At 36.5% G+C, this 27,937-nt stretch overlaps 2 protein-coding genes across 6 annotated transcripts in view; one reads left to right on the top strand and one right to left on the bottom strand.

Annotated features, from left to right (window-relative positions):
• Positions 1 to 96: 96 nt before the first annotated feature.
• Positions 97 to 14,006, top strand: si:ch211-209a2.2 (L-asparaginase). 3 transcript variants are annotated; one of them, XM_022680626.2, is made up of 10 exons: positions 97 to 316; positions 3,858 to 3,953; positions 9,826 to 9,989; positions 10,147 to 10,230; positions 10,949 to 11,048; positions 11,144 to 11,206; positions 11,551 to 11,675; positions 12,661 to 12,739; positions 12,853 to 12,915; positions 13,541 to 14,006. In XM_022680626.2, the coding sequence occupies exons 1-10, from the start codon at positions 296 to 298 to the stop codon at positions 13,667 to 13,669; spliced, it is 924 nt and encodes a 307-aa protein (XP_022536347.2). In that variant the 5' UTR covers positions 97 to 295; the 3' UTR covers positions 13,670 to 14,006. The 3 variants fall into 3 exon arrangements, with proteins under 3 accessions (XP_022536347.2, XP_049331846.1, XP_049331840.1); XM_049475883.1 differs by lacking the exon at positions 97 to 316 and adding an exon at positions 2,418 to 2,658; XM_049475889.1 differs by lacking the exons at positions 97 to 316; positions 10,147 to 10,230 and adding an exon at positions 2,416 to 2,658.
• doc2b (double C2-like domains, beta) overlaps positions 14,002 to 27,937 on the bottom strand; it is a 364,239-nt gene continuing 350,303 nt past the window's right edge. For all 3 annotated transcript variants that reach the window (XM_007245281.4, XM_049475881.1, XM_007245282.4), the window contains 3 exons: positions 21,792 to 21,873; positions 20,882 to 20,978; positions 14,002 to 19,364 (listed from right to left, as the gene is read on the bottom strand). In XM_007245281.4, the coding sequence (XP_007245343.3) occupies positions 19,228 to 19,364; positions 20,882 to 20,978; positions 21,792 to 21,873 (316 nt within the window). In that variant the 3' untranslated portion in view covers positions 14,002 to 19,227. The remainder of the gene's footprint in view (positions 19,365 to 20,881; positions 20,979 to 21,791; positions 21,874 to 27,937) is intronic.

Genomic DNA, 27,937 nt, shown 5'->3' with positions numbered 1-27,937 from the left:
GTTTTAAATGATAAAATGACAGTAACTATTACAAATTAAAAATAATGTATTTCTAATTTTATTCCTTTTGTCCCCAATTTTAAAGGCCAGTTACTTAAGCTACCAGTCACCACTTCTTTTTCAACTGCAGCTTAGATAGCATTACTGTTTAGCCAGCACACTCAGATGGAAGCATCAGGTCCCCAGCTCTGATACGTCAGCAAACAGAAGCCTGTACTGACTGACTTCCCCTTCCTACCATCTACCCACCCAGAAAGAGGAAGGCCAATTGTGCTGTCTCAGACTCTGGCTGCCGATGGCAAGCAGCACAACTTGTGTAAGCAAGACCAACATCACCAACCAGTGCCAGCAAATCTTAAGAAAGTGATATGATTGTATTTGATTAATTGAAAACAAACCCTGCAAAATTTGCTGCATAACATTTATTATTAACAGATTCTCTGAATCACAATGTTGTTAATGAGATGACAAAATGATATTAATATAAATATAAATATATAAATCTAATAGTTTTGCTGTCAATACTGCATATGTACAAGACATACAGAAGATTGAAACTTTGCTACTCTTCTTCTCAAAGTTACACTAAAATACATTAAGCAATAGTAGAATAAAGTACAGCAAAATAAAATTATAAATAATAAAAGAATGAGAGACACTAAATGAATAATACAACAAAGTCACAGATATAGACATACGTGAGACAAGAGACACAAGACAATAGTGCAATAGTGATGGGGGATTAGACAGTACCAGTGTAAAACAGAACCAGTATAAACAGTAGTGGAAATATAAAGGGATCTACATGCACACTATAAACACATACTGAGCTGTGCTTGATTTACTTTAACCACTTATGAATTATTGATGCCCTGAATATTTTAATATTTGTAACAAACCATACTGCTTTTTCAAACCTGTTGAACAAGAATATAGATGTTTGGTTAAGGCAAGCAGGGCTGACTTCTGTAATGGCTTCCAAATGGACTTTCAAATAGAGAATTAGGTGCTGCAAGTTTTAACCAGGATAAGGAGAATTGAGCATGTGGTGCCTGTATGGACAGCCAAATTGGAAACCAGAAAGTTTTGTCCATAGGTCCCATCTGACACACAAATGAAAGTCAGTAATGAGAATAGGGGAATAAACATGAGCCCCATATGGGTTGTACACTACATGTAGACTACAATTACTTCTTTACCTTAATAAAGTAGAAATTTCGGTTATTTATACTTTAATGTAATATTTATTTTTCAGACAACGTTTTACTTCTACTTCTTACATTTTCACACAATTATCTGTACTTTCTACTCCATACATTTAAAAAACAGCCTTCTTACTCCCATTTCATTTTGGTTTGTTTTCATTCCGGCTTCTTATGACTAAAAAAACCCTATCCAGATAAATCTCTCTATCCAGATAGAGTGAATCTGATTATGGTTGGATGAGAAGAGTAAAAATATAGTATTACATTCCGACACCCTATTGGATAATACGGATTCATCACACCTGCACACGTCATGCTGTCACACTTCAGAAAGAGCATAGCAGATGTATGTAGCCTAGTATGAAGATGTGTCTGTGGCAGATACTCAAGAGAACTCAAGCAAAATGTCCCAACTAAGCTTCTTTAATATATTTAAATTGTACTAAAATGCGTTCATTTACTGTATGCTGCTGAAACAGGAAGCTTAGTGTCATGGATTGCAGCAGGGAGGACGTAAGCGCAGGGTAATTTATTAACAAGAAAACAAACAATAAACCAAAACTAAACTGGATACAAGATACATGAACAGACAGGGCTACTTGAATAAACTACAGACAGAAAACAAAGAAACAGCACCTGACAGACATTGAACAAGACCAGACAAACACAAACTGTGGACATGGATAGGACAGCCTTTTGCTATTGAGCACATGGTTAGGAAAACAAACAAAATACTGGGAAAAACATAAAAGCTCACAAGAGTCATGACAAATACATGACACTTAGTGCATACCAAATTTGTGCATTATAGGCTTCTGTGGCACAGCCTCAGCTTGTTTTTTTTTTAATAGCATTTTTCCATTACATTTCATTACATTACATTTACTTTTTAACTTTAACACTATAGTTTTAAAACCAGTACTTTTACACTTTTACTTGAGTAAAAACCTCTACAGAAGTAATTTAACCCTAGTATCTATACCTTTATGTGAATAATTTGAATAATTTTGACACCATTGATAAAGTCCCAGAATATGTCACTAAGAGATTTTCATTTGATATACATTTTATTTGATTTTGTTTTTCAGGTTTTCAGTCTATACTATTATTATTATTATTATTATTATTATTATTATTATTATTATTATTATTATTATTATTATTAAATAACTAATTAATTACTATTATTATTTATACACATGCTGTCTTTTTACAGTGACTGATCCACTGTGTGTGTGTGTCCTGCTCTGTTGTGGAGATATTTGGTGCAGTGCGTGTTTAGCAGGAGGAGATTGTTACTCGTTATTGTTTTAGAGCTATTATAAACATGGGTAATGTTATTTGTTATCCAAAAAAAGAGTCTGATAACTGTGATAATGATCATGATAGATTTTGTGCAGCTGTAGCGTCCTCTCTGCGGCTGAGCTGGCTGGGAACTGATAACCCACAGACGGTAATTCAGCTAAGCTAAAATTAGCTAGCATATTTAGCTAACTAGCTTACCTAATGCTATGCTAGATAAGAAGTATAACGTTATATATTTTTTAAGATTAACAGCTATTTTGCATTTTGATAGTAGAATATTATAAAAAAATATAATGAACAAGAAATGGTAATGTTTAAGTGGACAAAATATCATTGTTTATTGTTTTATTTAAATATAAGCAAATATGCTTATCTCAGGTAACTTAGTTAACTAGCATTAGCTAGTTTAGCTAAGCTAAGCTAGCTAGCTACATGTTAGCGTTAAGCAGGCGCTGGTTAGATTATTAGTGAAGACACCATTTGCTTTAGTAAATAAGTGACCCATATAGCCCAGACAAAAATACTGTATTATAGCTGGGACATTTCTATCAGTTTATGCCCAAATTTAATGGCTTCAATCAAACAAACAAACAACTATTTTTTTCCTATTAGAGATTAAAATAAAGCATAATGGTATGAAGTAGGTTGTCAATACAGAACAATCAACTGAGCTAAACCCAGCCTTATATTTGTAGTATTAAGTTGATCTTTAATGGTAGAGAGAGTGTTTAATTCCTCTCTTATTTAGAAATAAATCTTTAAATTGTGCTATTGTAATTTATTAATATGTTCATAATGAAGAAAAGAGCCAAGGGGATTCCATGTCAGTGCAGACTAAAAGAGTGTTGTCATTTTTTTATTTTTCAATTCCAGTTTATACAAGGGTATAACAGATATAGATATACAATGAGATGTACGTTTTCGTTCGAATCACATTTACTAAACTCGTTGGATGAGCATTTACTAAGCTTGTACTGTGAAGCCTCAGAAAAACAATTATGCACACATTTTAGGCAGTTGTATTTCTTAAATAATTGTTTAGAATGATTAATTTCAATAGAACGTAATTGAAAGAACATCAAATGATGCTAGAATAACCAAATGTGTATCACATCATTCAAAATATGAATTTGTAGTAGAAGAAAAAAAAAGTAATTTTATAGCATTTATATCTGTCCATTCATGATAAAATATAAATACATTTAAAATATAAATACACAATATATTTTATTATTGCACAATATAAAGGACAACAAATGTCAAAAAGTGGAATACTGCAAAAATGAGCATACAAGTATTTTGCACAAGAGCTAAGTTTTTTTTTGTATTTGTTTGTGTTTTTTCCAGGATATGAAAGTGTTTAGACAGGCCATTATCCCCCTGCTGCTGAACTATGCTGTCAAATACAATGACACTGATGAGCTGAAGACACTTCTAGAGCACGTAATCAGTTTTGAATTGTTTTATGTCTTAAAGCTGTTTGTCAACTAAACAGGGGTGGGTTTCCCGAAAGCTTCGTAACGCTAAGAACTTCGTTAACTCGTACTTAAGATTGATCGTTAATTAAAGAGTGTTTCCCAAACCCGTGCGTAACTAAAGTACTGCGTAAACTCGCTCGCAGATTAACAAGTAACCCCACCCAGTCGTTGTTCTTAAGAGCTTCTTTAGGGGATCTCGACTTGCAGTTCAGCACCTTAAACACCAGGGACCGCCGATTTTGAGGGAGAAAAATGTTCCTTTCCGTGGTTGAAGCAATTATATTATATTACTATTAATTATAATTGATTATATTATTATATAATTATTAATATTATTATATAATATTATATTATATTATATTATATTATATAAGTCCACAGTCCAAAGTTCTGGCTAATTGGATGTCGGATAAAAATAGCCCCTTAGGTGTGAGTGTGTGTGTGTCTGTCTGTGTCTGTCTGCAATGCGGTGGATTGGTGGCCTGTCCAGGGTGTATCCTGCCTTCCGCCCAATGCCAGCTGGTATAGACTCCAGCCACCCCGCGACCCTTAACGGATAAAGCGGTTGATTTATATGAGTTATATTATATTATATCATATTATATTATATTATAATGCCAACTTTGTCTGTGGCTTGTAGTCTAACTGGGCATAAATTATTAAAATCCAGATTCCTGCAGATGATGCTCACGGTCTAAGCAAAGCTGCAAAGTCTCCAAGTCCGTGGATTCTGGCTGTTACTGTGCCATACACACACTTATATACAGTTCCCACCAGCCCGGGAATTACAGCACAACACAATATATTTCCATGCTATTGGGAAAATCCCTGGTACTGTAGGTCCAGTGCAGGGGACGCCTGCGGTGTCTTTAATCACACCTACACGTATTATAAATGGTATCGGTGAATGTGCAGGTAATATTTAATATTATTCCTTAATCAGGTGCTTCTAACCGTTCATCTGGGCAAACTCTGGGGTGTATCAGCTCGCAAATATATAAATACCAGTCAAAAGTTGGACACGTCTCATTCAATGTTTTATTTTATATTGTGGATTAATATTAAAACCATGAAAACTATTAATTGACGCATATGGAATTATCTAGTAAACAAAAAGGTGCATGGCCTTAACAGTCCCCTGACCTAACCCAACTGAGATGGTGATTTGGATGAGCTGGAGCTTTACAGAGTGTATAAAGTATAAAACATACTCCTGTTGGTTTAATATATATAACATACGTATATGTATTATTATATTATTTATAATAATAATAAATTAATATTACTCGCCATATTACTATTAATGTAACGTGCGAGCAGATGGGAGGCGGACGTTTAAGCGGGTAAGACATGACTTTATTAAATAACAAATAAACAAGTAAACAAAACAGGGGAATAACGAAAATATCTATATACATAAACAAACAGGGAAAACCAACAAAGAACTAAGCTAAACTAAACAGATAATAACAAAACAAGGTAAGGGAATATATACAAAGGAATAATACGTAAATATATACAAAATAAACAAAGAAACAAACAAGAACTAAACGTGACTAGAAACATACAAGAAATAAAGGGAACTAGAAATAAACAAGAAACAAGCAGAGCGTGACGAAACCGTGAATCAACAATAGCTAACGTGGCGAGACAAAACGACAGAGGAAGGTGCAAAGACCGACAGCAAACGTAGACTAACAAGTACTATTTATACTAAACATGAAACAATGAACACCTGGGGAAACAGGTAACGAGGGGCGGAGCTACAAATTACACACACGTAATGGAAAAGTACAAGAGAAACACACTAGGAAACGGGGAAAACACAGGAAAACATAGCGAGGGCGTAACAATTAATAATATTAGTATAATATCTATTAATATAATATATTAGATTAACAATAATAGTTTTAAAAAAGTAAAGTTTTAGAGTATTTATTTAGTCATATGCATCTTTAGGAGTATTTCATTCATGCCAAAGTACATCCTTTTGTAATTAGAATTTCAGAATATGTATAATATTGATGAATGCAACACATTTCTACGTTTGTAGGGTGTAATAGTGAATAAATACTGCATATTGCAGTGTTGAATCGATATTTGTGGATCGATTGAGTGCGCTGTTTCGGGGGAGGAGTCAACAAAGACGTTCTTTAACCTTGTTCGTTAATTTTCGCGTTGCGAAGCTCTTTGGGAAACACTCGCAGAACTGGCTCGTTCTTTACTCACGGCATTCGTTAGTTCGTTCGTTATTCGCTAAGATTTATCATTTTCGGGAAACCCATCCCAGAACAGTGTTTATTTTCATTTGCAAAAAACTTTTATTCTTTGAGTAGGTTTATGCACACACAACTTGGTAATTAAATTTACATACGTCATTACATACATTACATTATTTATGACGTATGTAAATTTAATTACTAAGTTGTGTGTGTACATAAACCTACACAAAGAATAGAAGTTGTTCAGGGCTGGACTGGGACAAAAAATAGGTTCTAGCGGAGCACAAACGACTTGTAATGTATGTATGTGGGGTTACAGAGAAGCATAATGTACCAATATGTTAAACATAAAAAGTTCAGTATTTTGTCTATTGTTAACTCCACCATTTTTGTCTGCTCTGCGTATTTCAATTGATTCTTTATCGTTTTTATTGAATTCATGTCTAATATGTATTTTCGGAATTTCTCAGCTCAATTCTAATTCTTCAGGTTAAAGGTGCTTCCTACTTTAAACAGCTATAACATGTATTTGTATCAGGCTACAAACAAGGCTGCTTTATGAATTCATGCAACGCAACTATGTCTTAAAAGCATTTAACACTGTTTTACTCTTATTCAGTGTAGGCATACCTTTTACTAATATTAGTTTTATATTTTTTACACTTACTTCTTAAGTTAACTGATCATTTATCAGTTTAAAATCTGTTATTTCACTTGATTTAGTGCTTTTTAAAACATGCTGATCCACAGCATAGAGCACATGTGTCAAACACAAGGCCCGCGGGCCAAATGTGGCCCGCCACGTCTTTTTATGTGGCCCGCGAGAGCTTGTAAGATCTTAGTGTCTATAATAAATAGGTCAGAAGCGTCCTTTGACCAAAAAATACATTTCCCACAATGCTTGTCGATTGTATTACCCGCAAAGTTACGGCTTACTGCCACTACACGGCAGTGTAGTCATTGATGTGGAAACCCTGCCGGAGGGAAGGTGTAACTTCGCGGGTGGAATTGAGACATATAAATGTTTATCCCATAATGTCCAGAAAAAGAGAAGTTGATGCAGACGGACGGCTGTGCTTCAAGGCGAAAGACCGGTATGCCTTTTGTGTTACGAAGAGTGTTACTGACCAAAATAAACGCTTTTTAGGAGAGATATAAGTTCTGTGTAAATATTTATAAGACAATAGCTGACAAAATCTGTTTTAATGACGTTAATAAACATCACTGTGACAGCGCTAGTCACAGTTTCACCGCAGCAAAGTACGAGGACGTGAATCACTTATCTAACCAGCCTTTACTGATTTCTGCCCTCAATAACCCTTTCAATAACCTCCAATAGCCTTTAATAGTCTTCAGTAGCCTTCAACAGTCTAACCTTGCAGCCGTGGTGTGTCCACTAAACTCCTGAGGTTAGCAGCGCGATAACTGACCTGTTTATAATGTAATCCCAGCAGTGACTCATGCTCTAAACGGCTGCTGTTAGCTGATTGGGCTGAAAGATGAACTGTAGAGAGCTGTATTATTCGGTTACAAAAATCTTTATTTCATACACAGAAGAACTTAAAAATTTTAAAAACGCTCCAGACTGGCTGAGCTGAGCCCTGTAGCCCGTGGCTGGGCTGTAGCTCTGACTCAGTAAAGACTGCAGACTTGTGGTGCTGCAGCTCCCACTAGTGGTTGGATGAGGAACTGCTAAATCTGAGGAAATGCTATGTTCTTAACAGCTCACAATTTTTGATTTTATATTTATTAAGCCTTATTTCAGTTAATAATTTCAAAGTTAATATAATTTGATGTCATTTCTATTCACTTGAATAGTTTGGTTCTTGATTGATGGAGTTTTTGGATTTCATGACATGACAAATTAAAAGGATTTATGTTAATAGAGCAACAAGCAAACATTTTTTCCATGCAACTGTAATATTTGCATATATATTTACATATATTACATTTGGTTACATTTTATTACATTTATAAGTTACATCTGGCCCTCGGAGGACAGCCAATATGCCAATGTGGCCCTCGGCCAAAATGAGTTTGACACCCCTGGCATAGAGGCTACAAACTCAAACTATGCAGCCTTTCAACACACCTTTAACCTAAATATCTAAAATACTATGATGTAGCATAAATATACACACTTGCTGCTCATCCAACACTTCTCAGTTCTGACCGTTTGCTATTTTATTAGCCATTGCTCATCATTCTCATGTAATAGAGCTAACGTTACCTCCATCACCTCAAAGTCCCTTTGTTATCCTACCTTTACTAACGTTACTACCTGCTTACATGCTACACTTTCCTGCTCAGTCTGTCCCTCGGTTTCTCCGTCACAAGCCTGCTCTCCCGGTCTGCTGCTTCTGTCTTCACCTACGGAGGACGTGGAGGCTACAGCAGCGAACATGTCTGTGATTTTTACACATTTGTAGCATCTACAGTAAATTTATCCGCGCGTAACTTCCCGCACAACCAATTTTCCGCTTCTGTTTCTCCATTATGCCTCTCCTTTAACATATGCGCTCAACACTGAACGTACCACTTGGAGAAAAGTTGGGGACGCTTTCGTCTTATAGACTGATTGGTTTAGTCCACTGTCTATATTGAAGATGGGCCAATGGACTGCCCCCTCTATATTGTGGGCCGGTCTCTTAGAAAAAAAAAAAAAAATCCAACAGCATCGGCCCCTCAGGATTGCCGGCCCACCAGGCAAATGCCCGGTATGCCAGATTACCAGACCAGCCCTGAAGTTTATTGCAAATGAAAATAAACACTGACCTCTGTTCTGATTGCTGTGCATTAGTATTAGCATTAGTATTACTGCCCTCTGCATTTATTCCTGCCTTTTTTGACCATTTTTGTGGTGCTGTTTATTACATATTGATTATTTAGCTGTTTTCCCTTGTGGTAATTGTGCATAGTAATCATTTTCTATAGATTTTTTATTAATCTGTGGAACTTCATCATTTATCATGCTTGATATCAGTTTACTCAGCTTACTCTCTTATCTCTTCACAAACTGTCGGATTTCAGGTTGAAACTGGATGCTTTTCTCTGTGTAAATTTCAAGTCACTTAAGACTGGTCTCAATATAGCTTTAGTTTTAGTTAAGTACTGTCTGAATGCTATGTGGCATCATCAGAAACTGAATGGTGTTTGGACTGTGAGGTGTAGCTGTATGTTGATGTGTAGTGCCGGGTGTCGCTCCATTATAAACAATGTTTTTATTGAAGTAAAAATATGATCTACTTATATTTTTATATAACATTTTAAAAGGTATTCATTGTGAACTGCTTCAGTTTTTGTGTGTGGGCTTTGGGAGGATGAAGACTAGCATGTATGTCCTGTGAAGTGTGTAACAACTGCAAAATTTTTCAAACTGTTGCAACATTATTGGACAGCTGAAGGCTAGCTACCAGTTATGCTACACCAGCTGGTTAACACTGTGCTGAGTTATCGAGAGTGAGGTCGTTTATTTTGACCTCTGTGGCTTCACTGTGTATTGAACTTTCACTTTCCTGTTAATACAGCCATTGTTTAGCAGTGCCTCTCAGAATCTCTTACTTTTTGTTTAGTTTGTTAAAAAATTATTTCCTTACTCCTAAATCTCTGTCCCAGGGTGCAGACATCTCGGTTGGTGATTGGCATGGCAGGACTCCTCTACATGTGGCAGCAAGGGATGGAAATATGGCTGTGGTGAAATTCCTGCTTGAGAGGGGAGCAGATGTCAACAAAGTGGATGCTGCAGGACAGACCCCACTTCAAGAAGCCATTAAGAGCATGTATGCAACAAAACTGTGTGAATTGTACTTTGATCATTTTACAACTTTGGTCTACTTGAATATGCCGGGCTTTCTGAATCTTCAGATGTACTTATTAAGTTCATGTGTAGATGTGTCTAGCTTGTCTCACTGAAGCTATTTTTTAAAAAATACATAGGGATATAGATGTGGTGAGTTCTTTGGTATCTAAAGGAGCTTACTTGATGATGACCTCAGAGGAACTTGGGGCACAGATGTGCTGGTGAGTTATAATTTAAAATATTTTGAAATTGTAATTTTATCTTCTTCAGTGTCATGTTACAGCTTAGTCATTTGAGGAAATGGCTAATAAATACAGATAATCAATGCATTGTTTATGCTTTACCTTTTCAAACGTTCTCCTGAAAGAAAAGCTAGAAGTTCCAGTTCAGATCCAACACTATATTACAGTCAATGAAATGAGCTAATGGTGGAATTTAACAAATCCATTCAGTTCCTGTAATTTTCCAATCAAACCTGTGTTTTTTCAAATTATGATCTAACCAACATGTCTTATCTTTATGGACAAATTGCTCATTCTGATTACTATTATATATATATATATATGCTTTCATAAAAAATATAGCTTTTTAAAAATTCTGTAACGTGTACCAGTATTTAAAAAATACTGTAGTAATATAGAAGTAGTAATACTGTAGTAATACTGTACTTTAAACCGTTAAAATGTATTTAAAATGGGACTTTCTTTAACAATAGTTTTTAAGAACCAATTTCTTCTTAAAAGCCACTTTGGCAATTTTCACAAAGATCCTGACATTCTCATGTTTTCTTACTTGGGATTTGTTTGTTTTCTTAAGAATCCATCATTATAAGTGCAGAGCTGCAGTTTACATAAATCCTTTTTTTCACATTTCATGTATTACATGTATGTAATTAAATAGTATTATGTTAATGAAGGGCTTACTGTTATGTTTATTCAGCCTTGCGAGTCAGGGACTTACTAAAGAGATGCTGGTGTGGGAGGCGGCTGGTGTCAGCTTTAAGGTGGCTGACGATAGTGGACGGACCCCTTTACATGTGGTTAGTCACTGTTAGTCAAGCTCAGGAAATATTAATGTTGAAAATGTTGTAAATTACATTGTAATGGACTAAATATATAAGTTACTGCTCAACAGGCAGCAAGCTCCAACAACCCAGAGATGGTTGGCTTCTGTCTCCAACATGGATCTGATCCGGAGGTGAGCTGAAAACATATTTAGCAGTCTATGAGTAGAGTAACTAATTTGTTCAGTTTTCCCCTTTCCTCAGAGATGGTCCACATTTGTGCATCTTCTCTAAAAACTTACAAATACAGGTGGAATTAAATAATAACACTAGAAATTGTAGAGGCAGTGAAGCTAACAGTTTGAATCATGTATCACCACGGCCACATTTTTTCAGTTTTAACAGTGTATGGTAAAGTTAATTTAGTAATAAATATTAAAACAAACTGTTAAACAATAACAATTGTGCAAATTAATATATCCAGTTATTCTCTTAAGAGTGTCTTTAAGGTGTGTCTTCTCTAACATTAACATTATAGGCGAGAGACATGTACAACAACAGGCCTGTAGATGATGCCAAATGGCTTGGTTATGACAACATAGAGGAGATGCTGACCAAAAAAGATGAGCAGCAGAGCCAGACAGAGGATTCCATATCTATGGGGTAAAGATAAAAGCTCTATTGTTGGAATTTAGGAGAGCTAAATTTAAGTGTGAGATGTGCTCAGAGTTTTTATAAGGGTTATGCTTTTCAATCTTCTGTAGTGTGTTCAGTGTGTGCTTAGCAACAATGTGTATATCTGTGGGGTACCTGTATACATAAAATACATTAAAAAATCCTATAGTGTGTACCAGTCTTTAAAAATACTTTAGTAATGTAATAGTAATATACTGTAGTAATAATGTAGTTTAACCCAGACAGGTATTTGTTTAATATTCTGCCTGGTATTACTCGCCTATATCAAGAGGACTTCTATTCAAGAATTATATACGAAGGTTTCATGGTTAATAATAAACCTTACTGAAAATCCTAATTGTAATTGTAATAGAAAATATGTAAAAAAAAAAAAATAATAATAATGTAAATCTGCAACTTTTAAAATATAATGAATACAAATCATAAACTTCATTTTAAAATCAATATTTTGCTGAATACAGATCAAACAAGTTTGTGTCCTCTAAACCTTTCCTAATGTTTCATTACAGTTGCAATGTTTACGCCTATATTCAAATATAAGAATTTGGGGTTGATTCCTCTTATTAATCTGTACATATTAAGTGGAGTAGAAAGTGGACAGGCAGCTGTTCTGTAGGAGTCCCCCAAACCGTAAATGTTTTCAGAATGTAAATAACTTATTTTACTGCAGAGAAAAATGGTTTTATACCACATGCAGTTGTGGCCCTTTAAAGGTTTAAACCATCAAAATGTATTCAAATAAAATGGGACCCACTCAGTTTTCACAGAGATCCTGACATTCTCGTTGTTTTCTTATTTGGGATTTGTTCCTTTTCAGAAGAATCCATTATTATAAGTGCAGAGCTGTGGTTTAAAAATAGAGTTTTTGTTTTCATTTTTCTCCAAAACAAATGTAATGCATGTAATTAAATATTATTATGTTAATGAAGGGCATACTGTTATGTTTATTCAGCCTTGTGAATCAGGGACTTACTAAAGAGATGCGGGTGAGGCAGGAGGCTGACGATAATGGACAGTCCCTTTTACATGCGGTTAGTCACTGATGTCAATCAAAGTCATTGTACACTCAAGAAATTTTAATGTTAAATATGTTGTAAAATGACATTGTAATGGACTAAATATTACTAAAGTTATTGCTTAACAGGCTGCAAGCTCCAACAAGCCAGAGATGGTCGGCTTCTCTATACAACAGAAATCTGATCTGGAGGTGAGCAGACAACATATCTCCATATTACTTGTTTGTACAGTTTTCTCCCTTTCTTCAGAGTAGTCCATATTTGTGCATCTTCTCTGGAAACTTACAGATACAGGTGGAATAGAACAATAACACTGAAAAATTGTGGAGGCAGTAAAGCTAATAGTTTGAATCATGTATCACCACTGCCACATAGACACGATGAACAAGAAACAATCAAATATATGACAGAACTTTTTAATGCTGCTTTTACAAATGTAAAAAACAGCTGCCTCTTTTGTCTTTTTATTATAACCTTCTTCATGTCACCATGCTTTAAACTGCCCTCTAGTGGATGTGGGTGTTCATTTTCTTTTCAGCCTAAACAGTGTGTGGTAACATGTTAATTCATTAATAAATATTAAAATAGACTGTTAAATAATTGCAGCTACACACAGTTTGCAAGGTATAGTCTTTTTTTATTTTTGCTCTGTTATAATGTAAAGCTCTTCAAGCAAACACTGAATGCCAAACATGTAATAACTGATTGATTTTGGTGAATTTAAGGTAAATATAATGGAAAATTGTGCAAATTAATCTCTCCAGTTATTCTCTTAATTGTTTTTAAAGTGTGTCTTCTCTAACATTATCTTTGTAGGCGAGAGACATGTACAACAACAGGCCTGTAGATGATGCCAAGCGGCTTGGTTATGATAACATAGAGGAGATATTGACCGACAAGGACGAGCAGCAGAGCCAGATAGAGGAATCAACATCTATGGGGTAAAGATAAAAGCACTGGACAGTTTGAAGAAGTACTTACTTTTGTTCATGGGATCGTCCATGTGATGCAAAATGTAATGAAAAACTGTAATCTGTTAAAAATGTTCTTTTTTTGCTTTACTAAAGCATTAATCAGTTGAGAAGATTTAGGTTTGTCAGTTTGTTTTTATGGTAGTGTTGTGTAGAAATGAATGAATACATTTTCTTAAGAACAGGGATTGAATGAAATGGATAAGGGTTGGTTCCACATGTAAAACTTAAAATGATTAATTGTTAGAGTAGTTATTGCGGTTAGCATTGACCCTAAGTTTTCTGGAATGAAATAAAGACGTTGGATTTTCTGTTGGTTCTCTACTTTATTAGACATGGGTTTCCAGTTCAGAACATATATAAATAGCACATCATCCGCCCGAGTAAAAAACACACTTGAGATAATACTTAAACATTTTCAAAAGAGACATAAAGGAAACAACAGATTCTGGTTTCTGAGGTTGTTTTGAAGGTGTTTTTCTGTCAGACCGTGATTTTCAACCAAAATCTAAAAATAAGTGAATTATGAATGATGTGTTCAGAGTGCCAGATGGCGATTTGAGTTGCTTTAAATTAACAACTCTGTACTGTTTTATCAAGAAACCAAACATTTACAAGTATTTGTACTTGTGTTCATACTGGTGGTGCAGACTGTCCTTCCACAAATAGAGCTGATTATACAGCAGTTTGCCCTTAGTTTGATGTGTAATGTCACAAAAAAAAGCAGAAAGCAGAATCTGTAGTTTCACGGATTGAGCATCCTCCACCTCAACCTTGCACCCCAGCCACCACCAGCACAGTCACACAGTGTAAAGGACACATCAGTAATGTGTCATCAAGTGGCATATTTAGAGTGATACAATATTCCGACAGTAGAACACGGACAGGAATATAAATGTGCCAAATGTCATCATATATTTTTTGAATATTTTTCCATATTAAAAGCTAATATCCATCTAGGAATCTCTGTAAAGTGAGCGGTGCAAAAAACACACTGTTACAAAAGAAAAGGCACGATAATTCGGCCATTCGGTGCAAGAGTTAAGGTGAACCAGGAGTAGGAATATATCAGAGAACCACTAGAATGCAAACAATTGCCTGAGTCTTAAAAAAAAAAAAACAGAACAAGACAGAGAATTTTTAAATAATTTTTCTTATAACATGCAATCACATCTCCGGTCAATAGAGCAGCCTGACGGGCAATGCGACAGCGTTCATAGGTACAAAAAACGTCCAAGAAGAAAAAGACTTGACATTCTTGTAGCATTCAGAGTGATTTACAGAAGAGAACAGCAGTATCAAACATTAAGCAAAGTCAATTGATTGACATTAAGCAAAGTCAGTTTAATGACAGTTTAATAACATTGCATGCAATTTCTTTTTTTATGCCATAGAGGTTTGAGTACAAAGGCAAACAGATTACAAAAGATGTCACAAGTCTGGCTGTTGCACCGAGAGAGAGAGAGAGAGAGAGAGTGCTTTAAGAGAGAAGGTTTGCCTTTCCAAGCAACGTCTGAAGTACTAAGACCTCAGCTTCACATACCTGGGCCACGTAATTAGAGTTCTTCTACAAACTACTGGAATGTGGACATTCGCTGTCCGTAGTCATTTGCTAGCTCACATAACAGTTAAAACATACTACACCAAAATAGAAATATCAGCCTAAAAAAATGAACACTGAAATAAATATTGATTAAAGGTTCAGTAGTCAAAACTAATCATAACCCACACATTTCATGCTGAGCCTGTTACAGATGAATATTGTATAGTATTTATATTCTGATAATCACTGTTAGCAGATCAGTTTCATCAACAATGAGTGGAACTAGCATCGGTTGACTAAAAAAAGAGAAAAGAAGAAAAGAGGATTGTAAAAGAAAAGAATTCTGAATCTAAATGGTCTAGTCTGCGATCCGTGAGTCGTTTGCCTGTCAAATTCTCCTCGCACATAATGGTGTCTTAAGGTGTCATCACTAATTTCTGGATTCATTTCCTCTCTGCAAGTTATACACAGTACTGTGCAAAAGACAGAGACCATCTATTATGTATTTAATTTTAAGTCAAAATGATGATTATGTTCTCTGTTTCAAGACGTTTTGTTTAACATAAAAAATGTTCACTCCATTATTTCAGCTTCTATCCTCCTCAAAAGACTAATTTCTTATGCAGAAATCTGCATGGATTTTTCCATACTTATAATTCAGTCCAAGTCATCTCAAACCCATTAAACAATGTTGAAGCCTTTTGGTCTTAAGGATCACTTGCATATACACTTTGTAGTAACATTGTACAGCAATTTTGCCTTAAACTAACAAGTTTAAAATCATTTTTCATGCTCCATTAAGCAGCATTTCAATAGCATACCATTCCTACTCTGCACTTGGCACTCTGCTAAATGCAATGCTTGCGAGAACTGTGTAACACCGCGTATCCCGACTAATATTTGTGTAAAATCCGGTAAATATTATTCTGCTGCCTCAGTTCATATGCAATGGTAGTTCTGTTTTTTCTCAGCTTGTCCAGAAATGCATGTGTAAAGCATGTTCTTTAGTGGTGGCTCAAAGTATAAAGTACACTTCCTAACGGAGGAAGCTCAAGTCCCGCATAAAGTTGCTTTTAATAAAAAGATATTTGTTGTCAGTTTATTTTTCTCAGTAAAAGCTTATTGATCAGCTCCACATCTTGTCCTCTTTCTCTGAAACATGAAAGCTTTAGGTGCTGTTTACCAGATAAGGACAAGTTTGGTGGTATGCCAGGTCTTGCATTTTTGTTAGAGGCTAAAATAGATTTATTTATTAACTTATTAACTTCATGTAACTTTGACTTAAAATTTTAATATCGGTCTCTAATATTTGCACAGTACTGTGTACAGTCTTATGTAGTCTTATGAGTGTTGTCTTCTGTAGCTAATCAGACATTAAATACTATTTAAAGTTTCAGCAAATCATCAAGAAGTATACACATGTATTCTGTCATTCATAACAACCAAAAATAGTCAGTGTGGCCTGTGTGAATGTGTTGACCCTCTAAGCACATTACATTTTTAGGCATTTTACTTTTTTTTTTTTTAGGAAATCCCTCCTTAAGAATGCCACCAGTTGTAATTAGGGACTCTTGTTGACTCAAATAAACAACAAGTCTAAAATCTGAATCAGTGCCCACAAGGCAGGGGAAGCTACAAGAAGACAGGCAAGCATATTTTTAGCTCGCTGTTTCTAAAGTGTGGAACGTTATTGGGAAATGGATAAGAAGTTGCTACAGGGAACCTTCGGCGGTCAAGATGAGATCTGGAAGACCAAGAAAACTCTTGGAGAGACATGCTCTTATTATAGTAAGACATGCAAATCACCCCCCCCCCCAACCCCAACCCCAGGTCTGTGTAAAAATCTGAATTTTAGAACTGAATTTAATTTAAAGAAATAATTAAATTTTGAATTGAGTCAACCCTGCAGGCCGTTCAATTGAATTTGAATTCAGAGAATTATATTATATTGTTATTATACAATTATCTTTTTAAGTACAGACATTAAGCATACATTCCCTTAATGATCTAGCCCAGTTATCATTTTTCTTCTTTTATTTTGAAGACTTGGATAAAACAAGGTATTTTGAAAAATTAGGTGCTGTCCTATCATTTTACAATTTGATTATGATTTGATGTCAATTTTTGGTCATTCAATAATATGTGTATGGAATTTATGTTTTATTCATATGTAATATATACTGTAAAGCATCATTGTTAAACACACCTTAATTATGTATTATGAACTTCTTTGAATTTAATGGAATTCAAATTCTACTTCCATCATTTCAAATTTAAATTGTAATTCCACTTCCTGTTTGCAATCTCAATTCAAATTCAAATTTAAACTCAGATAAATTCAGAATTTTGTACAACCCTGCCTAATACAACAGCCAAGAAAATATTTAGCTGTGTCAACATTTGAGTCAAAAGCGTGGTGCACCATTCCAGTGTTTGCAGAAATATAATAGTTCTGGAAGAGTTGTAATGCTACCTCACAAAACTCAACATTTAAAAAATGCTACAGAACATCCAGACATGCCAGATAAGGAAACAAGTGCTGTGGACTGATGACCACAAAATAGAACTTTTTGCCCACAATCAGCAAAGGTATGCTTGGAGAGTTTTAGGACAAAATGCCCCTGCCAACTGTGAAGCATGGAGGTGGATCATGGGGTCTGGGTTGTGATGCAACCGGTGGCACTGGCAGATACAACACAATAATAATGTGCTGTAATGGGAATAATAGATTCCACAAAATATCAGCAAAATTGGATGTGTGAATTTTTGCATAGATCAAGCTATGCTGCAAGATCACCTAGATATATCTTATTAACAGAGGCCTGAAAGACTGTGAGGCCTGTTATTTCTGGTGTTAGTAAATCCCGATTTGAACACAGGCCACATTGATATTTGTGGTGTTTTTAATGTTGTGCATAAGTATGTGCTGAAAATACTGTTTTATGTTTAATTAGCTACAGAGGCTGTTTACAGTTAAAACAAATTAAAACATTTGCATAAGACTGTATGTAGGGCATCTAAAATTAATATTACTGTACTCTTACTGTAATACTAGGAAAATCAGTGGACCAAAGCTTTACTTGCAAATCCTTACCTGTAGCATCATTTCTGTTCCATAGGCTTTTCTGTGTTTCGCTTAACATGTAAACAGGGTGGAAGAAGGTCCGTCGCTTTTCCTGCATCGCTTTCTGTCGGGCGCTCTCAACGTTATAGTGTAGAAAAGGTTAACTAAATAAAATACATTCATCAATACACACTGACACTGGGTTCTTATATGAGATTACAAGCACAACAAAACACCTAAAACTTCAATGCTTGGAGGATTAAATGAAATAAAAAAAAAAAACTCAAACACCCAACTTTTTCCCCATCCATCTTATGCATAACATCAGTATCCTCACTTGTAGCATACTTTTTTGTTTTTTTGCCTTCAAAATTTCGGGTAGGCATCATAGTTTCGATCTGTATTCTAGATGTAAACAATAGATGGTTTCTTGACCAAAGTCCTTGATCAATTTTGTTTTTTTCTTTTTTATTTCAGAACGATACGCCATTTGTGACCTCAACATCCATTGACGGCTTTTTGTAAACAACATCCTTGATTACATACTAAAGGTCAGAGTGAGCTGAAAGAGCAGAGAACAGTAGGTTTAACAGTAGGTTTAAATGTTGGTACACAGGGGATCGGTCGAAAACCAATCCTGTGCCATTGGTGAAAGCGACGCATCTCCATATTCAACAGGTCTGAATAAAACACATGCTGATCAAAGACCCTTATATAAGCCCAAAAGCCACACAACAGGATCAAACAGCAAGGTCAACACCAGGGACGGGACATATAGAGATAGAGCATGTGCATTAGTTTTGGTACTCATCTCCCAACTGTAAAACTTCTGGAGTGTCGAAGGTGCCGAACGAAGGCTGGGCTCGAGAGGACATTGCACAGAAAGGGGAGGAGAGGGGGAGTCGGGGATCTGGCATGGCTGCCTTTAGTCATTGAAGCCTGAACCAGGGAGTTCATTGGTAAGCGTGTGCCAGCGCTCGATTTTCTTGTCTTTGTTTTTCAGACAGTCGAACCAGTGTTTCAGGCGCTCTCCATTAGCGTTGATGCCAAGAGATACTCCACCTGGGTGAAGGAAAGACAAAGCAAATTAAAATGTTAATGGGAGTTGTTGAGCATGATAGAGAAATAGCCACAGACCAAGAAATACAACTGAACAGGGATTGTTGCACAGGGTAGAGTTTGTTTGTACAGAAGAACTGCCACTGTGCAATGCCCTCTGTTGATGACATATGATGTGACTGGTGGAAAAGCAGGCTGGTTTGCTAAAAAGCAACACGGTTCTTATAAGCCTGAACGGAACTGATTCAAGAACCAGAGTTTGTGTGGGCTGTTATCTGGGGAGCTGTTAACTTGCTGTTTCTTAGGCTGGTAACTTTGACGAACTTATCATGTGCAACCGAGATACCGTATTTTTCACACTACAATGCGCACTTAAAATACTTTAATTTTCCCAAACAATCGTCAGTGCACCTTATAATCTAGTACACCTTATGTATAAATTTTACCAGTCAGGTTGTAAGAAGCAGTAAAGCCCCTCCACTGAAGTACAGCGTTATACAGGAGTTTCAGTTTAGTTCTCCAGCAGTATTAGCAATAGCCGCTAAGCACTAGCTATTCGGCTGTTTAGAGGTGAGTAATATTGGCCTGTAGCCTGCTGCTAAACATGGCTAGCACTACTGGCGCAGTATTAGCATTATCTGCAAAGTGTGCTAGCAATTTGGCCGCTCAGAGGTGAGTATTATCAGCCTGTAGCCTGTGCATTTACTGTGTGAAACAAACTACATGGGACAAACTGCTAGCTAATATCGCCCCTGGTTTACCGGAACACTCAGGGTTCCTCAGTGTAGATCTGTCGGGCAGCAGTTAGGCGGCATTAGCGATTGGCCGCTAATGCTAATGCTCCAGCCTTAGTGGAAATCTGAAAAACTAAGCTTACTGTATATGAAAGCGTTTTCAGGAGAGAAATCTGTGTAAATTAACATCCAGAGCTCGTTTGACTTGTCTGACTCATCTAAAAAATGTTTTTTTTTTTATGAATTACACTTTTGTTTACTTAGTTTATCTTTACAGGTCTCACCCTCCAGAGGCGAGACCTGCTGAATTAGAAGGGACACATGGCGACACCCCTGTTCCTAACAAGTACCACTTAGAGTGTGCCTTATAATCCAGTGTGCCTTATGTATGAAATAGACCAGAAAATAGACTATTGATAGATTATTGATAGTGCGCTTTATAATCCAGTGCTCCTTATAGTGCGAAAAATACGGTAACTCTTGGTCTTCCCTCCTGATGAGAGCCAGTTCCATCATAACATTTTTGATGGCAAAATAGGGCTATTCATTGTATGTTTATCTCTTTACACAATTCATGCTCTTCATCACATTAAGAGGCAAGTTCAAAGCTGTCATCTAAACAAGAGGTGCCTACTTTGTTTGTTTAACACTTTTTCGTTTACAAAATAATTACATATGTTTTTTCTGACTTTAGTATTAATCTATAATGCAGAAAAAAAACTCAATTTAGATGTGTCCAAACATGTGGTTGGTACTGTATAGCATATGGTAAAGCTAATTACTTACCTATAAAATCATTGGATTTCCCAATGTCATAGTCCCACACGGTCACCTCCAGGGTTTTCTTACTGAGGTCGGCGTATTTAATCTCATAGAAGAACTCCTAGAGAAACAAGGAGACAAAGAAAACAAGTTTAAAAAGCCAGACATTATCCAGCATTAACTCTCAAATCAAGGCTATTAATAGGTTTGTTAACATGTTGCTACATTTAAAACAAGTTCCCCAAAAGCCTAGATTAAAGATCACTGAGCAATTTCAGAGCAAGCATCAAATTAAACAAACACTCTCTGTACCAGGATAAGGATTATCTTTATACTATAAAGCCTCTAGGAAACTGAGTCCAGATCACTCATGATCACTCTTACTTTTGGCATTTGTTTCGATGGTGTGTTATTCAGAAATTAGCCACTGCAGACAAACTGGAATGTGTATTATTTCATTATTTTATGTAGTGGTACCATTACATAACACAGGAAACGTGCAAGATTTCTCATGCCCAGAAAATGCACAACCCAAAGTTGTGGACTTCAGTAGTTTATGCTGGAAACCATCATTAGGTGCTGCTGCTGTTCTGGATCATGGATTTCACTCCTCCTCCTTCTAGCTGATGTTTAAAAGTAAAAATCCACCCCGGTGTTTTGTTTCAAAACCACCCCGATGTGGAATTTTATGTTCTGGACCTGGACTACCAACCTCTGTGTGTTTACATAGGATCTCCGGTGGATTTTGCATTTTACAGAGACTCTTAGACTAGGTCAGTGGCTGAACTGCACTTAGCAGGGCATTAAACATGTTGTAAAGTAACATATGACATTGCAAAGACTGTTATTAGTGTAAAAATGTCTAACTGATGTCCGTCTCACTGCCTAGCAGCATTATATTATATATTTGAAAGTGTAAAAGTGTTAATCCTACCTCATTAAACTCTGGATTAAGGGTCTTCTTCTTGACCGTAGTCTTGTGCTTTGACTTCTTGTTCTCATCTGGCTTCAGGTATCTGCAACACATTGTAAAGAATGTAAACACACATGTATAAAATTACACTTAATAACTTTTCAGGAACTGATGAACAGAGTGATACGCAGTTCCAGAGATGTCAAGTTACTAAGCACAGATACTTAATTACATTACAAAAGTAGATTTTGATAATATATATCTCTGGAAAAAAATTAAGAGACCACTTTAGTTTCTAAATCAGTTTCTCTGATTTTGCTATTTATAGATACATGTTTGAGTAAAATTTTGAGTAAAAAATGAAGTAAAACATCGTTATCTTTTCCAAATAAAATATTGTCATTTAGAGCACATAAAAATGAGAAATGGCCAAAATAACAAATAAGATGCAGACCATAAATTTAAGATCATAAAGTTTTAAGAGTTCAGAAATCAATATTTGGTGGAATAACCCTGGTTTTAATCACAGTTTTCATGCATCTTGGCATTTTCTCCTCCACCAGTCTTACACACTGCTTTTGGATAACTTTATGCCACTCCTGGAGCAAAAATCCAAGCAGTTCAGCTTGGTTTGATTGCTTGTGATCGTCCATATTCCTCTTAAAATATATTCTGGAGGTTTTCAATTTGGTAAAATTAAAGAAACTCATAATTTTAAGAGGCCTTTTTTCCAGAGCTGTAGTTGCATTGTACTAAAATGCATACATTTTTAATGGCATATACACAGCTGAAACTGTGAGCATAGTGAATCCCAATTTTAACATTTAATATAACATTAAAGTCATTATGGCTTTTAAAAATATATAGTTTGTTGGGGAGGGGGACTATAGGACTGCACTATAGGACACTGTGGCACACTTTGCGTGAGAAAAAGCTTGAAAACAAATTGATACTTTAACCTTTACAGAGGTATTTTACGCTAGTATCTATACTTGTACTACTACTAATGAATGTGAACACTTTTCACACCTTTGCACAGTCCACCAGTCAGTGTCTAGCACACACCAGCTGAAATCACTTGTATTAACCACTGTGTCCCACCTGGGGGCACTCTCGTACTGCTTCGTACTCACACTCTCACACGCTACAGTTTCATGGCTTGACCATTAGGAAAAAAGGCAGCTAAAGCGAAACAGTGACATACAAAAGAAACACACTCTCTAATTTGCTGCTTAAAAGCTAAGAAAAGCTCCTTTTGCACTTTGCTGTAAACGAGAACGGTGCGACAGGTGACCCCGGTGCTGCCCCCGTGCTCCTTTCTCTAATGAGACTGTCTCACTCTGCTCCAAAGGCCACCAGACAGGGAGACTTGGACCACGGTTGCTGATTAAAGAGGTTTCATGCTGTGAGGTCAGCTTCCTTCTGCAGACTAGATCACACCTCAGTGTTTGTTTGTTTGTCTGTTGATGTGTTGTTACCCAATTAAGGCTAAGAGGATGTATAATGAAAGTAGATACTGAGGAAACTGATGAAATGCAACTTATGGAACGTTCAGATATCCTGAGTTGTGAAGATTCAGAGCAACCGCTGTAATGACTGCTGTTAATTTAAGCACAAACTGAGTTTAGGAGAAGCGTTGTAACGTTCTATAGGGGAGCCATCAACTGTGCACCGTGCAGCTTGATTTAGGGCAGTGTGTCAGTGTGTCTTTGCTATCGTAACGACAGGAAAAGTACACCTTGTGCAGCTCAAAACAAACAAAAGGCTTGTACTAATTCTCTTAACCCTAGAACACTTACGTTAATTAGTAAAATTAGTAACACCATCAATATCGTTGGGTATACATGTCTCACAAGTTTTGAAACCCTTATTTAATTTTACAACATACAACATCACATAAAATTAAATAAAGGTAACATGGATGACCCTACAAAAAAACAGAAAAAAACAGGTAATGTCCTAAAAAAAAAAATTAATGCTGCTGGTAACTTGGTCTTTGGTCCACCCATTTCTGGGACATGTGAGTGCCTTATTTAAACACACAAACACTAATATCAGGTAAATTACACCCATAAAAAAGGTTACTCTCTATCACTGATGTCGAATGAAAATCACCTCCTGACTGCAGTTGATCTCAAGCTGCGTTTGAGTGGTTCCTGTTGCTAGAAAATAAATCTTTTACCACTTATAAATTACACTGCAACATGTCAGTGAAGCTGATCATGATCATAGTGAGTTTTGAGTCAACATGTTTTATAAGTAGGAAGTGGGAAAGGAAACATTGATCAATTTTGTGTGTGGTAACTGAGTGCAGTCAATATTCATGAAGCAGATGAAGGTTAAGTTTGTTTATCAGTGGTAGAGTAGATCTGAAAAACCACCTTCACTGATACAGTGTTCTGCTGCAGATTTCCTAGACTAAGAAAAAGCTAATAGCAGGAGCCAGTGGCGTAGCTAGAATTGCGTGTTTGAGAAAGAAAAAGATAAATAGACAAAGCACTGATTCAGTTTCCTTTAACAAGTGGAACAGTTCTGTAAGCCGCAGGGAGCCTCACTCTCAGGAGCCTACAAACTTGGATAAGCTCTGTACACTGAGAAAAGCACAGCCGCTATGGTTTTAATAAACCCATATGCCATTCAACACAGAGCTTGAGGAAAAAAACACACAGCACACAGCAAAAACAACATTGCTCATCTTCCTGTATTCATCACCGGCTGTGACTGCCCATCTCTGACGGCCATCTTTTACCCCCTCAAGCCCCGGAATTTTCATTTGCTGCTGTAATTGCACTTGTGGCGAACCCCATTACCCAGCTCTTCTCATGGGCAAATGAACTGTGCCACGTTTTCAATTGGGGTCTCTCCATCTCTTCATCAAAAGCGTCGCTCCGTCCGTAAGTCAGCCACGTTTCATTTTCCACTTTTCAAACCGGGGAATAACACTCTCGCTTCCACCAAGCCTTTATAACCACTCCCGCTGCAATTCAACAAACAGTGCCATTAAGAGGCTGGAAATAATGAAATATGGAGTGTCTGAGTGAGGAGAAGTGGGGAACAAGGTAATGGCTAAAACAGAATCTCAGTGGCTTTAGCCTGAAACACCGGCATTAATTGAATAATTCACCAACTAAGCTCTCGTCGACACACAAATAGGTTCAATTGGTATAAAAGCATTCTAAAATTGACTAAGCTGCCATGAAGTATGATGCTACAGTGTAATCTGACTGATTCACTTGCTAATTCATTGATGTTTGGACATTCTAGCAGAGGAAAATGCCCAGTAATAATCCTCCTGTATCCTGTATTTCAGAATGAGGTTCAAGCTGAATTTGGGAGAAGGATTAGTGTCTTTATCTCTTCTCTGTGCAGAGAAGCACATCATTATTTCCACTTAAATAAAAAAATTAAACAGTGATAACTGCAAACACAGAAGAAATTGAACAACTAATATAAACAAATCCCCTTTAGAACAAAGAAAATATGATAATCCTCTACTGTGAGCAAGGGATTCAAAAAGACTTGATTTCAAGTCACAATGGTCCATCCATACAACGTTCATATGAGGTAAAAGACAGGTAGTAGCATTCAATAGTGTAAATAAAATACAGCCAAGTTGATATTACATAATTATATTAGATTTATATTATTTTTGTGAAGAAAAATATTTTTTTCCATATTTTTTGGAAGCTTGGGAGTCCCTGTGGATATAGCAAACTTATCAAATGTAGATTTTGACTTTTGATAACAAGTTGCAAATTTGCACCCAAAAAAGGAAGTAGAAGGAAGGAAGGAAGAGGTCTTCAGGACCAGAGATGAGAACCACTGCTTCATCATGATTCATCTAACAAAAGAGGTTTAACTCTACAAGTCAACAAAAAAACACTGTTTTAGTAGGTTTGCGAATATAAAAAATATATTAAAGGTAAATAAGTAAGTAAAGGTAGGTATGATATGAAATGATGTAATAACCAAAAAAATGGCTTGTTGCTTGAGGCAACTCTATGCCATAGAGGGTTAAAATTAAAATGGCTGCGTTCAGAAACCTTTGCTACTCCTCCCCTGTTCCAGTGCAGTAATTTAGCAATGTTTTTACTGCAAGTGATTTACTGTTTATTACCAGTTAAATTATACTCTATACCAGAGGTCACTAATAGGCAGAGTGTGGTCCGATTCCAAACCCAAACGTTGTCCAATGCGGACTCAAACCAATAAACTACTGAAAAGGATTTAATTGTACACGTGCTTTGCGGTGCAGTAAACTTACAGACCATTCACGTGTGGTTGTAAGATCACCAAACGCTCTCCTCTGCCAATCAGATCTGTGCAGAGGCGGTAAGGAAAAAAATAAATAAATAAACACACCGTTCTTCACACGGGATCGAACGCGTGTTATCAGGGTCGCAGTCCCACTGCTCTGGCTATTGAATTGGGACGCAGCCATAAAAAAAAAAAACGCTTTTATTAGGAGATAGGGAGCCGAAAAACGAGAACGGGCAGAAAATATAGTCATGCAGAGCGCGACAGAGAGACGGGTGAGGAATGTAAACAAAATCTGGCCAGAGAGGCATTTTTTTATTTTTAATATATATTTTTTTCATCATAGTTCAAACAACCTTACAGGATATAGCACTGAATCATAACACAAGTTAAAAATTGGTCCGGACCTTGGCCTGTCGAAATTTTCTCTAACTGGACCATACTGAATTCTAATTACATACCTCTGCTCTATACAGTGTATGGCTAGATATAATATATAATTTCAATATTATAATATACTTATTTCTGCCAAAACCTACTTTAGAAAAGCTGTAATACTCTGTAATTTATTAACAGTTGTCAGGGAGGACGTGAGGCAGACGTAAACGCAGGTAATATTTATTTACATAGACAATAAACAAACAAAAACTAAACTCAAAACAAGATACATTTAAAGACAGGACTCCTGGAATTAATAAACTACAAAACAGAAAACAAAGCAACAGCAACCTGACAGCGTGAAACACACACAAGACCAGACAACCACATGCTCAAACACAGGGGCTTAAATACACACAATGGAAATGGGAAACACCTGGGATCACTGATGAGGGGGCGGAGCTACAAATTGAAACAGGTGGGAACACTAAAGACATGGGCGGAGACAAGGGTAGAGCCATGTGCTCTGAGCACATGGCTTTGAATACAAACAAAGGAATGGAAAGAACATGGAGGCTGACAAGGGACAGGACAAGGACGTGACAACAGTAAATTACTATTTTTATCTTACAGTAATATACTGTAATATTTCTCCACAGTGAATTACTGTAATATTACAATCTTTACTGGCAACTTTTTCTATGTTAACTTAACTTTTACATTTTACAAATTTACAGGAAGCATTTTTTTCAAAGTGGGACATGATACAGTTCCTATCCCATGTTGTTTGAATGTCAGTGTACTTGGCTATATGTCTTCTTATCCTCATAACAGCATCAATCCTGTCAGGTAAGGTAAGAGCTGGACTATTTCATCATGTCAGCCGAACCACTCTCACAAATATATAGACCTGTACCAGCCTGCAGTGGTCATCACAGGATGTGGAGGTGTCAGTGTTGAGTTCTGTTTGGACTTCAGCCACAATAATAGTGGAGGATTGGATAAAAATGGAGGGGATGTAGGAATGTCAGGAGAAGTCTAGGTGTAGTCCTCCCCCAACAGAAATGATGCAGTAATTAAAGTAAGGGAATGCACAGCCAGGTATCAGAGACTAAACGATGCCCGTGACTAATTCTATGTCTCGGGAACACTGTGACTTGACAATCTCATGTCACGGCGAATTAGAAAGTAAGGGTTAGGGGGCATCTTTGCTCTGATCAGCTCACATTAATCATCATCATAAGCCTACGATAAATCCATTATGTGTTGAAGTGTGTAGGTGCGATGGAAAACCCTCTCTCGCTCATTAGGCGTAATTGTCAGGATGAGTCCCATTTGTATTTGGGCCCATGCTGCTCTGTTCTTTTTTTCAGGGAGGTAAGAGTTTTGGCCTTATCGCTCTGAACCCCAGAGTGTGAACTCACTCAGCACTTATGGGTTTGATTTCTGAAGCTGAACAGCTCGCTCGTTTATTCAGGAGTGCAGCTCCAGGCAGAATCTGAGCTCAGAGTAGATGGATGAAGTTTTGATCA

The sequence above is a fragment of the Astyanax mexicanus genome, chromosome 1 (assembly GCF_023375975.1).
Source record: "Astyanax mexicanus isolate ESR-SI-001 chromosome 1, AstMex3_surface, whole genome shotgun sequence".
Lineage (NCBI taxonomy): Eukaryota > Metazoa > Chordata > Actinopteri > Characiformes > Acestrorhamphidae > Astyanax > Astyanax mexicanus.
This window is presented reverse-complemented; position numbering and strand designations above follow the sequence as displayed.

Coding starts and splice junctions, on each gene's coding strand:
- si:ch211-209a2.2 (XM_049475883.1), top strand. CDS start 2,533: ATGGGTAATGTTATTTGTTATCCAAAAAAAGAGTCTGATAACTGTGAT. Junction 2,659..3,857: donor GAACTGATAACCCACAGACG/GTAATTCAGCTA, acceptor TGTTTTTTCCAG/GATATGAAAGTGTTTAGACA. Junction 11,676..12,660: donor GAGGATTCCATATCTATGGG/GTAAAGATAAAA, acceptor ATGTTTATTCAG/CCTTGTGAATCAGGGACTTA.